The following is a 16,258-nucleotide window of genomic DNA, read 5'->3' as shown; positions in this document are numbered from 1 at the left end:
TATAATATGAAAGTCTTTCCAAACAAATAATATTAATGTCATATAATTAGATTTTATAAATATATTACACTTTATTTTATTTAATTCAAATATTTTAAGAGATAATCGTGATTTTGGATTATGTCCTAAAATAATAATCTGATAATTTAAATACTTAATTTTTATATTTTATTATGAATTGTATAATTTTTGTTTGTTTGTTGATAAATTAGAAAAATATTCGCTAAAAATCTATGTTTTCTTTAAATTTAAATAAAGCAGTGTATCATAGTTAGTACGTGCTTATTATCTTTTGATTACTTTAGATTTGTAAATATATTTTTTTATTTGGAGTTTTTTTTTAAAAAAATGGTTGGTTATTTAATATTCCTTTTAATTTTTAAAATACTTTGAAAAGAATTTAATAGTAGTTTGTTATTTATTTATAAATTTAACACGTTTTGTTATAAAGTACACATATATAATATATATGAAATATTCATATTTATTATTTTATGTTAATTTTAAATGTTTATCAGAGGGCGAAGTTACCGAATTAGGGGGTAGCTTGGACCATGATGTGGTGGTCGACTAATTCGAGGGCAGCACCGCTAAGGACGAAGTTAGCACCGTTCATGGGGATTTGACCGTTGCAGAACTTTTCGTTAATTTCAGGTAAGAAGAAAGCCAAAACGTTGTTGATTAAAGTGGTGACTTATTCTAAGTTAATGGTCTTGAAGGTAGAGAGGGTAACGTCGAACTTGGTCAATTGAGCGTGGTCAATGTGGAAACCGAGGAAGGAGTTGTTGACAACGGAAGCAGAGACACCAAAGTTGGTAGCAATGTTTAATCCAAGGATGGGGATAGTCTTGTCAGCATAGGTAGCAACCAATTCAGCAACTAAGTCAGTAGCGAGGGAGAAGACACCACCAGCAATGTTGAATTAGGGGTAGTTACCAGCATGAACCTTAACGGTAACGGTAGCACTCTTGAGGACATCTTCAATACCACCGAGCATACCATTAAGTTATTCAACAGAGGAGAGCTTTTAGAGGATATCGATACCGAAGTCCTTGGCCATCATACCAGTGTCGAAAGCAGCGAAAGACATGGAGTTAAGGGTGTATTCACTTAAGAAGAAAGTGAAGTCTTGAGCAGCGGGACCAGCAGGGAAGGGGGTGGGGTTTTCGAAGGGGGGTCTAACCTTGGGCTTTTGGTTGTTGTAAGCAAAGAGATTCAAAGCAACAATCATTTGTCCAGAAGTAAGTTGGATGGCATTGCTGAAGGTGAGGTCCAAACCGATGGGTAAGTTACCGAAACCAGTTTCAGTGGGAGACTTAGTCAACATAGCGTTAATTTAGTTTTAGATACCAGGGGCCATATCGTTAAGTTTGCCTTGAACGATTCTAGAGAGGAGATCAATGAAGAAGTTGAGGATGGCCTTAACGAATCCGGGTAAATCGACGGTGGTGTGACCGATTCTGAAGTTGTGGATACCGAAAGAGGCAACTTATAATTGACCGGCACCGTTGATACCGAAACTAACAGTAACATCAGTGGAGAAGGTACCAGAGGGGGAAGCAGAACCCTTAATGAACTTGTTTAACTTAGCTTCGAAATGGAAAGAAACGTGCATGTCATTAATGGAGAGTTCGAAGTTATTTTCAGTGATAGAGAAAGAGATAGTCTCAGGAGGGATTTCTAATTCACCGTGCATATTTGATAAGTGGAAACCAGAAGCATCAGTGTCAGGAGCGTTAAGGTCTAACTTACCACCGGGGATGAGAGTGGGTAAAGCCCAGTCCTTAGCCTTGTTCATGAAACCAGCAGTTAAGTGGATTCTAGCACCAGGAGTTTAAGCGATTGCAAAAGTAGCAATCATAAAGAGAGCAATGATTTGTTTATTCATCTTCTTTTCTTTTTTTAAGTCTAACTTTTTAATTTATTTAATATTTATTATATTGAATCCTGAAGTAAATTTGAGCTAATTTAAAATGAGATAAAGGATTAGGGAAATTAGGAAAACTTGTCATTTGAAGGATTTATGTTTATTTTTTTTAGATAACCCAATGTAGGAATAATTAATAAAAGTAGCATAAAGGAAATCACAATTAGAGAAAGTTAAACTTTTGATAAATATTTTTAAAATCCATTAAAAAAAATGAAAAAAGCAGATATCCATTGTTGATTTTTATTATAAATTGAGATTGATAAAGTCTAACAATTAATTTCCTATTTCCTCTTATCTAATCTGATTAAGACAAAATTAATCTTATTTTTTGTTAAAGTAAATAAATCTTTGGAGATAATAAGAAGATTAATATGACTAGTTTAGATTAATTTATTTCAAAAATCCTGTTTATCAACCAAAACAAATCTTATCCATAATTTTTTTTTTTTTCTGGTTTGAGAAAAGTAAATTAATCAAATCAATCAATTAATACAAAATTAAATCATCAATCCAAACATTTCTTACACCCCAGTCATATAATTAGTTGTAACCTATAAAATATTTTGAATGCTTTATAAATATTCTAAAATTATTTTTCAAACTAATTAATTCTATTTTTCATATTTATTTCAATTATTCTTATTTTGCGCTACATATTTTAAGCACATCTAGCTTGCTTATCTCAAAGTTTTTGTAATAATCTAAGAAATAGACAGCCTCATAATTTGTGTTTACAATAAATTATTTTGACAATCAAAATTAATTAATTTATTGTCACACATTTATTGTAAATAATCCAAGGTAAAAAAATACAAAATTAAAATTTATATCAAAAATACAGTAGTGTGTTTTCAATATTTAAATAAATATATAAAAGTGAAATAAAATGAGTAGAAGATAAATTTATATGTTCAGCTTAACTTTTTTTATTTATAAATAACCTTTTAACCATTTATTCACTCAAATAGTATTTTGAGATTCATAATAGAAATATTATTAAATTTCATCGGTAATATAAATATGTTGTAATCATATCAAAAGCTTCAAATTACTAATAAAAAGAAGAAAAAAGCCAAATTAATTTTTTTCTCTTGATAGATTACGGAGTAATAATAATCTTTTGTTTCAATCATTGTTTTTAGTAAACTAAAAAGACTAGTTTTGATATTAAAGTACGAATTTACGAATATTTCCTCATTTTAAAATAAAATGAAAGTAAATATTTAAGCTTAATAGAATATGAAGAATAAATTGGAAATGGATAGCCCATGCTAGATAAATCTAATTTAAACAAAAAATAGTCATTATTTTTATAATTTATTTTAGATTGTGCTTTATAGAGATTTTACTTTTATTACATGAAGGAGAAATTTAATATAAATTGAACAAACACATTAAACACCACACATTCTCTTGATTTAATTTGTATTTCTGCAGTAAAACTAAATAAGCCGGTGTAAATTAATTAAGAATAGGAAAACTAGATTTATTGAATGCTATAAATAGTTATTCTAATATTATAGTTTATTTCATAAGTTTTTACCTAACTAAGTATGCCTGATTTATTTAAAGTATAATTGAAGAGAATAATATAAAATCTTATTTTTACTTTAAATTTAAATGAATCAATATTCGAATTATTAATCATAAATATGTAAAAAAGAAATGCTGAAAAGTAAATTAAAAATAAAACAAATTTTCATGCTTGAAATAAATTAGCTTCAATTTTTTGCTATTGAATAGCAAGTGACATTAGGTTTTTAAGATAAAAGACACATTTAATTAAGATTAATAAATATACTTTTTTGATTTTATAAATTTATTGAATGATTAAAGCCCCTTCAGAAGTAAATATAAAAGAAAATTATTTAATCTATTAAGGAAAAAAATTATTAAATCATACTCAAAAGTTTTTATCCACTAATTAATTAATTAATCTTAAAAACTAGCTGTATTTTGAATAATACTTAATTTAATTTCTTATTTTTCTCTCAATGATCAATTTTTCTATTTTTAATATTTTAGAAATTACTTTGCTAATTTACAGCTTGATTGAAATAATCAAAAATATTTTATTCAATTTTTATTTGAAATAAAATCTCTTCTTAAATATTCAGATATGATATCAATAAAGTTTATGTGTATAAAATAATAACGAATGCCTCATTTAAAAATAAAACTTACACTTTATATTTGGAACCAATAATTTATCCATAAAGGATAATAAGTAATATTCAGCTAGATGGTTATTGCTGGCTGAAAAAATTAAAACTTTACTTAATTAAGTTAGTTAGTTAGAAGCAAGATATGAAAATAGAAATAAATCTACAATTAGACAATAAAATTTAATTTCTATTAATTGCAATTCTCCAAAAATTTATATTTTTATTAAACTATCATTGACCCATAAAAAAATTTATTTCTTTTAAATAAATAATAAGTAAATATCAATCATAATAAAATTCTATACACAAATATGTTGATTTATTTATTTAATAGAGCATGAGAATAAGTAACATGAATTTGATAGTTTGAATGTGCATAAAATTATATGAGATTTGTTTTATGAAAATAATTTAATGTATGCCTTCTTATTTTGGAGTTTTTTGTTGAAAGAATTTTAAATAAGATTATCAAAGATCTAATAACAATTATATATTTTTTAAACAAATATCTCAATTCATTGGTTGGTTTATTTATTTTATAGAGTTAGGGAGTTAATGAGCATGAACTTAAAAGTTTGAATGTGCTTAAAATAATATAATATTTCTTTATATGGTGTCTGAAAATAATTAAATGTATTTTCTGCCTTCTTATTTTTAGAGTTTTTGGTTGTAAAAATGTTTAATTAGATTATCAATGATCTATCTATATATTCAAATTGGGTTAAATATAAATTTATGGCGTAATATAAATATTATTTATAATATATGATGGTTGATGATATGGAAATTACTGATTGTTACCTAATTATTATATGATATTTATTTTTATATTCATATCAAAAAAAAGAAAATATTAAATTAAATATTAATATCATAAAATTAAAAATTATTTATTTATTGTATTACTATTATTATTTACAACAAATAAATAAAACCTATATCATTAATTTATTCTTTTAAAGAAAAAATGAAAAAATTCGCAAAATCTCAGATATTTTTTTTTGCAAATTAACAGGTATTCCACTATATATATACATACATACGTATACATATATTTATTTAAATTATCAATATTCTAAAAAAAGAGATATTTTTCTATTATTATTAATAGTAAATTCATTTTCTCAACTTTTAGTAATTAAAGCTTTTTTATTTTTAAGTTTAACTTAAACAAATACTAGAAAAAAACAATTGATCATTGGTTTTTAAATTAAATATTTATCTAATTTTGAAATATTTTTTTCAAATATATGACTATAGGATAACCAATCTTTTTATCTTGCGCAACACATGCTTTACCTTTGTGATATACTCTGAACTGATTTAATTCCACCTTAAATAAAAATAAAATATTTTTATTTTTTATTTAATAGAATTAATTATGAATAATTAAATTTTATCAAGTAAGTAAGTAATTAAATACCTCAGATCTATATTTAGCTATTTTAACTTATTATTGTATTTCAAACCTTAACAAAAATTGTAAACCCCTTTACATCCTATTTCATTATTACTAACAAGAGTAAATAAATATGTTTTTAAATACTGAAATATTAATTACTATAGATTTAAATTTAGTATTGAAATAGTTTCTAAATTGTTAATCCCTAACTAAATTATTTTCACTCCTGTCTCTTTTATTGAATTTCCCCTATTTTTTATAAAACATTTCTTTGAATTTAAATTATTTTTCAAATGAATTAATTTTTTTTTTTGATATTTAAGGTAAATTTATTTTTTTTTCATTAAAGCTTAAAATAATTAACTTGTTTGGTGGTAATTAAAAAAAAATGATTTTACTATAATTTTAGCTGTAATTTTTTTAAATACTTTAAGTGTTAAAGAGCTTCACTTAAAACAGCGCATCCTTACTCTCCAATTTAGTTTAATCTAATTAATTCAGTTAATAAGCTTGATTATTATAAAAGTAATTTGAATGATTAAAGTTACCCTAAATTCAAGCAAACATCTCTAAGGCTATATAAATTTTAAAATAACCTTAAAAGTTCTAGAACACCTTCAACTCCTACTCCATTGCCTCTAAGATGATTAAAAAATAAATAATTTATTATTAATAAAAATAATTTATACTCTATATTTAAATTCAGCTAATCCAAAGATTTGCATTCAATTAATCCATCAACAATAGATTTAACTCCTTCTTATCTAATCTTATTATTACTTTAACAAATTTACTAATTCATTTCTTAGGATATTTTTATTTTTACTTTAAGCTGATGCAAATACTAACTAAATTTTAGCAATATTTAAAACCCTTTGAAATTTCTTGGCAGCTGTACTCATCAAAAGTGCTAAACCTATAAATTAAAAATAAAAGACATTAAATTAGCTTGAATATTCTTTTTAAATTATCTTAAATAACTAGAAAAAAGTTCATTTTTGAATGAAATAATTTAAATAAATATACTAAATACAGCAAATTAATAATTAGATAAATATAAAAAATGATGAATAAATATAACTAACTGATAGCAAAATTTTTAAAAACTAATAAAAAAAATAACAAATAATTAATAAGATGAGAATTTTAGATTAAAATTTACCAAAAGTTGAGCTAAAGAAATTGTAATTCTGTGTTTTTTTTGATTGCTTAAGACAGTTGTTTTGAACCTTCTCTACAAATTTCATTTTCTCTAATAAAAAATTTATTTAGTTAAACAAAAAAATAAAAATAAATTACTCAAATCCAAGATTGAGGCTTTTAAGTATTTTCAGTTTAGAAATCGCCTATGACAAAACAGAAATTCCATTGAATTTAATTTAATTACCCCTTTTTATAATATGCAATAAATAGTCATTAAAACACAATCAATAAATTAACAAATTTTATTCAAGTTTATTTGAATTTAAAATATTAATGTGTCTTTATTATTAGAATTATTAATAATAAATATTTTTTATTTTTGTAAGAAATATTTTTTTACCATAAAAGTAAAGTAAGTTTTGTTAAAAAACAAAGACTTTTAAATGAATCAGATATCTACAAAACACCTTCGTCTTCAAGCTAATTGTATCTATTATTAAATTATTTTTAAATAGTTAATTCATATGGTTTTTGACTAAAGATTACTCTAAATTTAAGAAAAGTGTTTGAAGTTTGAAACAATACTAAATGCCCTGAGCAAGATGTCTAGCACCTATTGACTTTATTTTGTTAAACCTTTTCATAGAAAAACAATTTGATGATCTTATTATAATATTTATTTATTTAAGATAGATAAGTAGGTAGTTATTCAGATAAGATTTTTCTTGATTTTTAATTACATATCTGATAAGTAATAAAGAAAATTAAATTCTAAATTACCACAAATTAAGTGATAAGGAAATAAGGTTTGGGCAGTTCTACAAAGTGGTAGAAATCGATTGCGCTCCGATTTCTGCTAACTAATTGTTACTGAAAAATAAATCATAAATAAATAAATCTAAAATAATTAATGAAAGTTTACGCCAAGTTGAGGTTGAGAGATTGCAGGTTTAAGCATTACTCTATTCCGTTTAATATTTTTGTCAATCCACTTATATTAGATTACAAGATTTAGTTGTTCCTATTTATATTATATATACATGTATTGTATCCAAAGCTTATTTATTCATAAAATTTACTCTAGATTTATTGAAAGGTTTTCTATTTTTCTACATGGAATAAAATTCGATGTGAATATCTTAATACCTTCACTCCCAATTTAGTTATCGCTTCATATTATCATTAAAATTTTAAATAATTTAAATATTATTTATTGCTTTCTTTATTAATATAATCATAAATATGAAACCTGATATTGATCATAAGCTTTCTTAGATTCTCACACTTGTTCAGACCTTACACTAATTCCTAAACTCCTTCTTATCTTATTTTGTTGAACCTATTAATTTGAATTTTTAAATTTTGCCAAAAATAGTCTTGCATTAGCTTGTATGTATTATATTTTACATTAGGTTTATTGATATATTTTCTAAACCAGGCATACCGTTTAAAAAATGCATCAAGCTATGAACTCCATCTGAACCTATTAAACATTCTCTTAATTGTCATAAAATATTTTTTAATTTTATTAAAAATAGAAATGGGAATTTACTAGAAATTTATGTAAAGCTCCTTCAACACAGAAAATTTTGTAATTTATTCTGAGAGGGTTAAGATCTCCTTGCTTTTCAATGGATATTTTCTATTAAATATATAAATTAAGTTGATTATGCAAAAAAATGCTAACAAAAATTAATACATAAAATTTATCATTAATGCTTCAAGCTCGTTTGCTTAAGCGGTAATCTTTTCAAGCTGATTGTAAGAATAAATTGTTTGAAGCATGCTTTTGTAATATAAGATGGAAGATTAATTGAATAGTCAAACAAAATAATGAACTAGAATAGTTGTAAATTGATTATATCAAAAATTTAAAACGAATAATAGATATGGCATTCAGTAAAAGTTTACAAAACTATTAATTATAATTAGATGGATTGGTAGATAGATAGACTAGTGTTTTTAAATAAAATAAGATTGATATCACAAGTATTTATTTTATTCTACTTCCTATATTAATTATTAAGTCTTTTTCTTTTTTATTAATTAATTCTTCACAATTTTTAAAAAATATTACTGATAATTAAATTGATTACATTTAAGATTTTCAAATTATATTTTAAATAATGTTGATTAAAAAATAACTTTCCAAAATATTATTATGACTAACTAGCTATCTAATAAATAAATAAATAAGCTCAGTAATAATTATTTTATTACTCAAACAGCTAAAAATTTGTTGGTATTTTAGATTTAATAAATGATTCCTTAAATAAAATATTATTTTCATATATTCACACACACACACACACATACATACATACTCTGATAGATTTTGATAGTAGATATTTTAATTTGATAAATTTTATCTTCCATTTAGATTTAAACAACTGATTTTAAATTTATTTTAAAACTTTTTATTAAAATTTCACATAAATTTCTTTGTGATTGATTAACTAGAATCAGATAATAAAATAATTTCATGTCTTTATACTTCAAATTTATTCATAAAAAATAATTTTAATGTCAAAAAATCGAAACTTAGATGAATGAAAATTTAAAATCAAATTTAATAAAACAAAAAAAAAGTAATTTGGAGTAAAATAAAAAATTTATCTTATTTTTATTCAATCTATTTAGAAGTAAAAATACATAATATTTTATATAAGTTGTTAAATAAAGAAATACTAAACTTATATTTACTCCAAAATAAATATTTTTGCTTTTTAGAAAATAAACAATTTCTTTAGCAAAAAATTTAATTTTTTTTTATCAGAAATTAATCTTAATTAAAGGAGGCCTTAATTATTGATTGAGTACCTAAAGTATATTTATTTTATTATTATTTATCTATTTTTAGTTTTCAGTTTCGTTGTCCATTTATATCATAGAAGTTATTGAATCAAGAAGCAAGTCAGCTTATTTGATATATTTTGGTATTATTTTTTAATTTTAAGTTAACTATTATTCATTTTGTAGGATTAAAGAAACCAAAGATAAAAAATATAAAAGATAGACAAATAGTATCTTTCATAGTATAATATTTAGATTACCATTTTTTTTTAATTTAAGATATATTGTTTAATTTTTTATTTATTTACTTATAGTCAGACACTCAAACATCTCTCAAAAAGTAAATTCTTTTGGTTACAAAAAATAACATTGAAGAGGTGATAAAAGAGAAAATTTAATAATTCTTAGCTAATCAGATGGATTTTAGGTAATACAATTGATTTTATTTTAATATTTTTACGTGTATGTTTTATCTAAGTTTATTGTTTTGTTTGCTTTAATAATATAGAAGAAAACTAACTAATTACCTATAGGCATCAATAAATAAACTATATCCCTGATCAAAAAAAATAAAAAAACTGGAAAGAATAGAAAAGATATAAAAACAAACAAACAAACATAATTTGAAATACAGTTCTACTGAATGCTATTAAAAAGAATTTTTAAATACATATTTAATAATTAAAATTAAATAAAAGATAGAACTATCATATAAAATCTAATATCTTACTAAATATGTAATTTAATCAAGAAGGAGTTAATTAGAGAGGCGATTAGTTTAGCTAAGGCTAACAACAACAATGCCAACAGGAGGAGTTCAATCCTCAATCATTCTAGAAGTAAAGAACTATAGGATAGGTATCGAATTCTTTCTAAAGAAGATTAACAGAAAGAGAAAAAAATAATGTCAAAGGTCATGTTTTCTTAGAGCCTAAATGGAATAACTCTTTTCACTTAGAAACACCAATTTTAGGTGTAATTACACTGATTATATTGGCCATTTACTTTTGCTTCTTATTCTCTGGCAGAATAGGTAATATTCAGTTTAAATTTTATTTTTGGATCAAAAAATAAGCAAGGATTCATTTCTAATAAAAATTAAAATAATTAGAAGCTGATAAAGATAAGTTAATTTATGGATCTATTGCACTGATCCTTTATATCATAGAGTGTTGTACAAATGGAGTAGTAGGTTATTTGAGAAATTAAATGAGTGTGAGAGAACTCCAAAATTATTTAAACGAAATAAAATAGATGAATTTTGAACTCAAGTTTAATGTTTCTTCTTATCACTATTAGTATCGTTCACATTATGATAGTGAAAAAAAGAGAAACGTAAGATCTTAGGAAACAGTTTATACCTACAATGAGACATTTGAATATCCAGTAGGATAGACTGTAGATGAGACAGAAGACTCTACAGTCTTTTTCGAAAAAGCCAAATATTTTAGAATACACAGTTTCGTTACTTACTCTTTTGGAGATTAGCAAAGTGCAAGATACTATGATGATATGATCAAACTTGCAAGAAACAAAGCTAAATCCAGAGATACTTTTCAATCAGAAAGTGAAGATTAGAATTGTCAAGGCTTGAAAACAACTTTACTTGCTTACCAAGACGGGGTCAAACTTGATCCCATGCTTTCTGTACCTGTATACATAATCTACTGTCTTGTAGGATTAAGTTTATTATACAGAATTTTATTAAATTAGAGAGTTTCCTTTCTTGAGCACTGCGTACATAAAAAGGTATATATGGATTTAAATAAGGTCAACCCAGAAGTCTATTAATTTGAAATGGTAAGGTAAAATGTATAATATCAACAAATTATTATGAATAATTAGGCATAAATTATTAACTAGCAACAGTAAATACTTTAGTAACAATAATAAGGTATTTTAAACTAAAATATGCAACAGCCTTTGCAACCTAATTATAATTATCCTCAACAACCAATAAACGACGTTCCTAATCCAATGAATTGAACTGTCTTAACAATAATCTATAAATATATATAGATAGTATTTTTAAATTTTATTTATTAGTAAACTGTTTTAATTATATTAAAATAATTACTTACTTATCAATCTATCTATCTATCAAAAAAAATTGCTATATTTAAGAAATTTAGATATTTATTAATAGTTGAAATTAATTAAATTATATTATATTTTTTAATTTTCATTTTTTTTGGGTGATATTTTTAAAATAATAATAATAATTTTACCATATTTAATAAAAAATTGATTGATATTTATGCAATAAATATGCATAAATGATTATAGCTAAGCTCAAATATTTAAATAATTCTTAAAAAAACTTTCTATAATTTTTTTCTTCAAAAGCAATCAAAATGACGAATGATGTGAAATGAGTCAATGAATAAATAAATCAATAAAGTAGTTTTTTAAAAATCAAAAAAAGAAATTGTTTCATTAGTTGATTACAAAATAATAATAATAATAATAAATTTTGTTATAGAAAAAAATATTTAATATAAATTTGTTACCATTTATTTATTTATTTATTTATTTATTTGATTTTATATTATTATAATTTAATTAATATAATTTTTATGTTTAATAAATTTTTTAATGTCGTTTGTTTTTGAGTTTTGAGATTCATTTAATATTTTTGTTAAAATTAAAATTAATTATTTTTTAATAACTATCAGTTTTTCTTATGAAATCACTATTATTGTTTTATAGTGCTAAGCCATTAATTATTAAGTTCTAAAAAGATAGTTGGTTCAAAATTTTAAAGAGGTTTTATTATTAATATTGATTGATGGTTTATAGTTTTAGAAAAATATTTATTTATATTAAAAGATTATTTTATCAAGAAATCGTTTAGAATGATTTGTCTGTCAATAGTAGTCATCATTTTCATCTGGTTGATTTTGCATGAGCATGTTGTGTTTTGTTTTATTAATTAATATACAAGTGCCTGGAGCTATCGAGAGGAGCACCCATATAGGGAAAAATATAATTCCAATCGTAATCAATAGAGGTATTTTAATCATACGATAGGAACCGAAAGTTGATTCATTATAATTGAAATAGAAAATTAAGGGAAGACAAATTCCCATAGCAATAAGATAGATAGGATATATTAAGCAACCAATTATGAATAGAAATAGGTATTTTAAAGTCATTAATATCAAGTGCAGGATAGAAATTGGTAAAAATTATTTTTTTCCACATCTACCTAAGCAGTTATATCTGTTATAATGTAAGTAAGTAGCTTCTTATCTACAAAGTTTACAAAATTTATGGTGGCACCAGGTGCAATAAATTTTATCTTTCTTCAAGTGCCTAGCGTATTGCTGCACAGTGTTGCTGCATTTAGGGCATTGAATTTCATTGCTTTTCATTTCACCATACTTTATAAGCAAAGCATCTTAGCATGTCAAACCTTAGTGCCAAAAAGTAAAACATCTTGAACATATCTCACTAGAAAAATAAATAAAAAATAAGATAAAAATAACCATAAAAAAGCTAAAAATTTATTAAAAATAAAAATGTAAGCTAAAAATTTATAAATTAATAAATAAGAAGAAGAAATAAAACAAAAAACCTAAATTAATTTTGTATTTTTCTAGTAATAATTTAGTGGATTGTAAGATTCAAACAATATTAAAATAATTTGAATCTTTAATGTAAACATAATTTTATCAATAATTTATTTTAACTTTTATGCTTTCTAGTTTATAAATATTATTGATCTTATTGTAATTATCTCTATTGATTTTGTCCTAAATTCAAATTTGTTAGACAATAAGTTTTTTCTATTAAATATTTTCTATGTTAAATATAAATTAGTCAATTATTTATTCTTCCTTGCTTTTAAACATTAATATTGGTTAGAAATTTGTGGTTTAAATAATTTTAATGAAAAATGCAAATCAATTAAATAAACACATTTATTGTTCTCGTTTTAAGCTTAAAAATAAATCTTTAAATTGTATCAAAGCTTTATCTTTTGTGTAAATATTTCAGAAATTTATTTTGATGGTCCTGAATTGCTGATAAAAATATTTGAAAAAAACTTTCTAATTTTAACTAAGATTTTTAAATATCTGAAAAAAATTAATTTTTTAGTATATGGTTTAGCTAGTTTGTTTAATTGATTATGTCTATTTGTTTAAAAAGCTTTTGATTCCCTTTTTTATATTTTACTAATCTATAAAATTATAACATTTTGATTAGAAAGATTAAATTATTTATTTTTATTTACTATTAAAATAATGTAAATCATGAGTTTAGCTTACATTTGAATATCAATTGATAGATTTATAAATTTATTTATTATTAATACCTCTTGCAAACAGAGCATTCCAAATTTAGACAGTCTGGTTTTTAAATCATGTATCCTTGGCAATCCGGTTTTATACAAAATAAAATACTGTTTTCAAGTTTTAGCTAGGAAATAGATTTGAATCTCAAATATTTACTATATAACTTTGGATCTTATTGAACTATAGTCCTTAATTCAGCATTTTAATATATGGCGGAACAATTTTCCTAAGGACAACAAATACCTTGGCTTGAAACATTTCCATTTTCTATTTAAGTCTAAGCATACAAATAGAGACAACTTTAGCAAAATATGTGCTTGCATTCGCTGGATGCTTGAATCATGAAAGAAGTATCTATATTCTCATCACAACAAATCGAGCAAGTCATTCCATCTATAATCAACTTTCTAGTGAAATTTATTGAATTTTGTAGAGAGTTTTCTCTTTTAAACTGCTTACAATAAGTCTACATTTAGATTTATTTGAAATTTTTGGGTGAAGTCATAGACTAAAAGTGCGAATGCGAAGACGATTTAGATATTGGTAGAGACTCATTTTACTTTTTATTATTCATTAAAAACTATGGAAAAATATATTTAGAGCTCTGCTATCCGCTTTATTTAGAGTAGTATTGACTCCATATTTTGAAATGCATTTCTTTAATTAAAAGACAGTATTCTACAGTTTATTGCAAAATGTATTCTTTTGGGCTATTCATTAAGTCAATTCTCATTAGGTATTGTTCAGCATCATTTAAATTGAGCTGCATTTCGTAGAGTCTGTATAGAATCCAAATTTTTCTGCTTTATTCGTCCTCTTCTTAAATAGGTAAGCAGTCTTCTAATTAATCGCTTTTTTTAATGCGAGAGAATCTAAATTTATTGCTACTCTTCGTTTCGATGCTGATAGAGAACTATCTTTACAAAATGTTTTCATTGTTTCCACTGTTGTAATATGGCAGTGATAAAGGCCTGCTAAAGCTCAAATCACTGTTCATTTTTTCCATCTAGCCTTGATGCTCTTAACTGCCTTTTTATTTAATATTAATTGACTTTGCAAACTTTTAATTTTTTTAAGCAAAGAAGGAAGCATAAATTATTTGCTTATATCTTCTGATAATTAAATATTATTAATGAATTTATCTGAATCTTTGTAATATGCATTAACTTTTGCAAAGCTTACTTTGTGAAGACTTTTTTAAGAAGCAAAATTTAAATAAAAAAAATAATTAGTTATTCTCCAATATTTATTAATCCTTATTGTCTTTTCATTTTGTTTTTAAATGAATATGTTCATTATCTTTTATTAAAAAACTAAACTAGCTATTTTATTTATTTATTTATTTATTTATTTGGTTTCTTTGTTATACCAAATATTGCCTTTAAAAAATTTTTAACAAAAACAAAAAAACAAACAAACCTTGTTCTAAAATTTTTGTAAAATAAAAATTATTAATTAATTAATTAATGGTTGAATATTTTGATTTATTAAATTGGTAAATACGATTTTACATTATTTGTTTTGATTTTATGTTTTATTCAATCTAAATCTAAATTTAAAATATTAAAATTTTCAACCAAATAAACTTAATTTTATCTATGAATAAATCAATTAATTATCTCTTATCTTTATTTGTATTAAATTGTAAAGATTTTTAGCTTAAATAATATACAGTTGATATGATATCTTTTTGTATTTATTTTAAGTAAGCATTTGTAATTCTTTTTAATTCTATGCAATTACAATCTTATTTATATATGACTGTATATAGTGTAAGCGGGATATTTTAAAAAAAGAATATAATTAGAACAAATAGGATTTAGCTTGATCAAAAGCTATGACTAATAGTTATAATAATATGTCCAAGAACTATTTATTTTCTTTCTGTAAATTATAAATTAAATTCCCTTTATATTTTTTCAATATCTTTAAATGTTCAAAAAAATTCTATTTAATTTTAACTCATTCTTATCAATTATCTTAATTTTTAGATTAAAAATAATTTGCTTCGAATAAAGTCACAAAGAGCACAAATTTTATCATTGTGAAGTGTATTTGTTATTTTAATGGGTTTTTTTTGAAGAAAAAAAAAAGATTTTATACCTTATTTCGAAAGATAAAGTGAAGCATTTATTTAGGAAGGTGAAATATCCCATAGATAAAACTGCATAATGTCTGTAGGAGCTATCTATTTATTTAATTATTTAAGTTAAAAATAATAGCTTAAATTTGTTCATTCATTAAAACTTAAATTTAGCAAAAGCTCAGTATTAATTTGTTTATTTTAGAAAAAATTCCAAATTACATTATCGACGTTAATTTTTTTGAGAATTGAAAAAGTGTTTGCCTCTATATCAGTTGTATCTTTACTAGAATTACTGCTGTTGTCTTCTTTTATATCGGTTTACTTCATTTTAAGATCAGTGAAAGAAGTTGTCAGAAATATCAATGAATGAAGGAAGCTCAGATTGAAGATTATTTAAGTTTTCTTCTTTTAGTGTTTAATTTTTATTCAAAAATCTTAATT

The 16,258-nt window shown here is 23.1% G+C and overlaps 4 protein-coding genes across 4 annotated transcripts; 1 reads left to right on the top strand and 3 right to left on the bottom strand. All coding sequences in view use genetic code 6, as the record gives it.

Annotated features, from left to right (window-relative positions):
• Positions 1-514: 514 nt before the first annotated feature.
• TTHERM_00433940 (LBP/BPI/CETP family, carboxy-terminal domain protein) lies at positions 515-1,888 on the bottom strand (the record flags this gene model as incomplete). The annotated part of the gene is made up of 1 exon (XM_001011419.3): positions 515-1,888. The coding sequence occupies one exon, from the start codon at positions 1,886-1,888 to the stop codon at positions 515-517; it is 1,374 nt and encodes a 457-aa protein (XP_001011419.1).
• Positions 1,889-5,337: 3,449 nt separating this feature from the next.
• On the bottom strand, positions 5,338-8,425 carry TTHERM_00433950 (kinase domain protein; the record flags this gene model as incomplete). The annotated part of the gene is made up of 18 exons (XM_001011420.2): positions 5,338-5,428; positions 5,519-5,608; positions 5,657-5,746; positions 5,896-5,985; positions 6,046-6,135; positions 6,187-6,276; positions 6,324-6,413; positions 6,660-6,749; positions 6,797-6,886; positions 7,041-7,130; positions 7,187-7,276; positions 7,421-7,510; positions 7,563-7,661; positions 7,720-7,809; positions 7,890-7,979; positions 8,048-8,137; positions 8,193-8,282; positions 8,340-8,425. The coding sequence occupies 18 exons, from the start codon at positions 8,423-8,425 to the stop codon at positions 5,338-5,340; spliced, it is 1,626 nt and encodes a 541-aa protein (XP_001011420.2).
• A 1,743-nt stretch (positions 8,426-10,168) lies between these two features.
• Positions 10,169-11,419, top strand: TTHERM_00433960 (transmembrane protein, putative; the record flags this gene model as incomplete). Its single annotated transcript, XM_001011421.2, has 2 exons — positions 10,169-10,466; positions 10,545-11,419. 2 exons carry the CDS (start codon positions 10,169-10,171, stop codon positions 11,417-11,419), a joined length of 1,173 nt encoding a protein of 390 aa, XP_001011421.2.
• Positions 11,420-12,300: 881 nt separating this feature from the next.
• Positions 12,301-16,144, bottom strand: TTHERM_00433970 (Ibr domain protein; the record flags this gene model as incomplete). The annotated part of the gene is made up of 4 exons (XM_001011422.2): positions 12,301-12,886; positions 13,752-14,760; positions 15,835-15,919; positions 16,037-16,144. The coding sequence occupies 4 exons, from the start codon at positions 16,142-16,144 to the stop codon at positions 12,301-12,303; spliced, it is 1,788 nt and encodes a 595-aa protein (XP_001011422.2).
• Positions 16,145-16,258: the final 114 nt, after the last annotated feature.

This window comes from Tetrahymena thermophila, assembly GCF_000189635.1.
Source record: "Tetrahymena thermophila SB210 genomic scaffold scf_8254470, whole genome shotgun sequence".
NCBI classification, from domain to species: domain Eukaryota; phylum Ciliophora; class Oligohymenophorea; order Hymenostomatida; family Tetrahymenidae; genus Tetrahymena; species Tetrahymena thermophila.
This window is presented reverse-complemented; position numbering and strand designations above follow the sequence as displayed.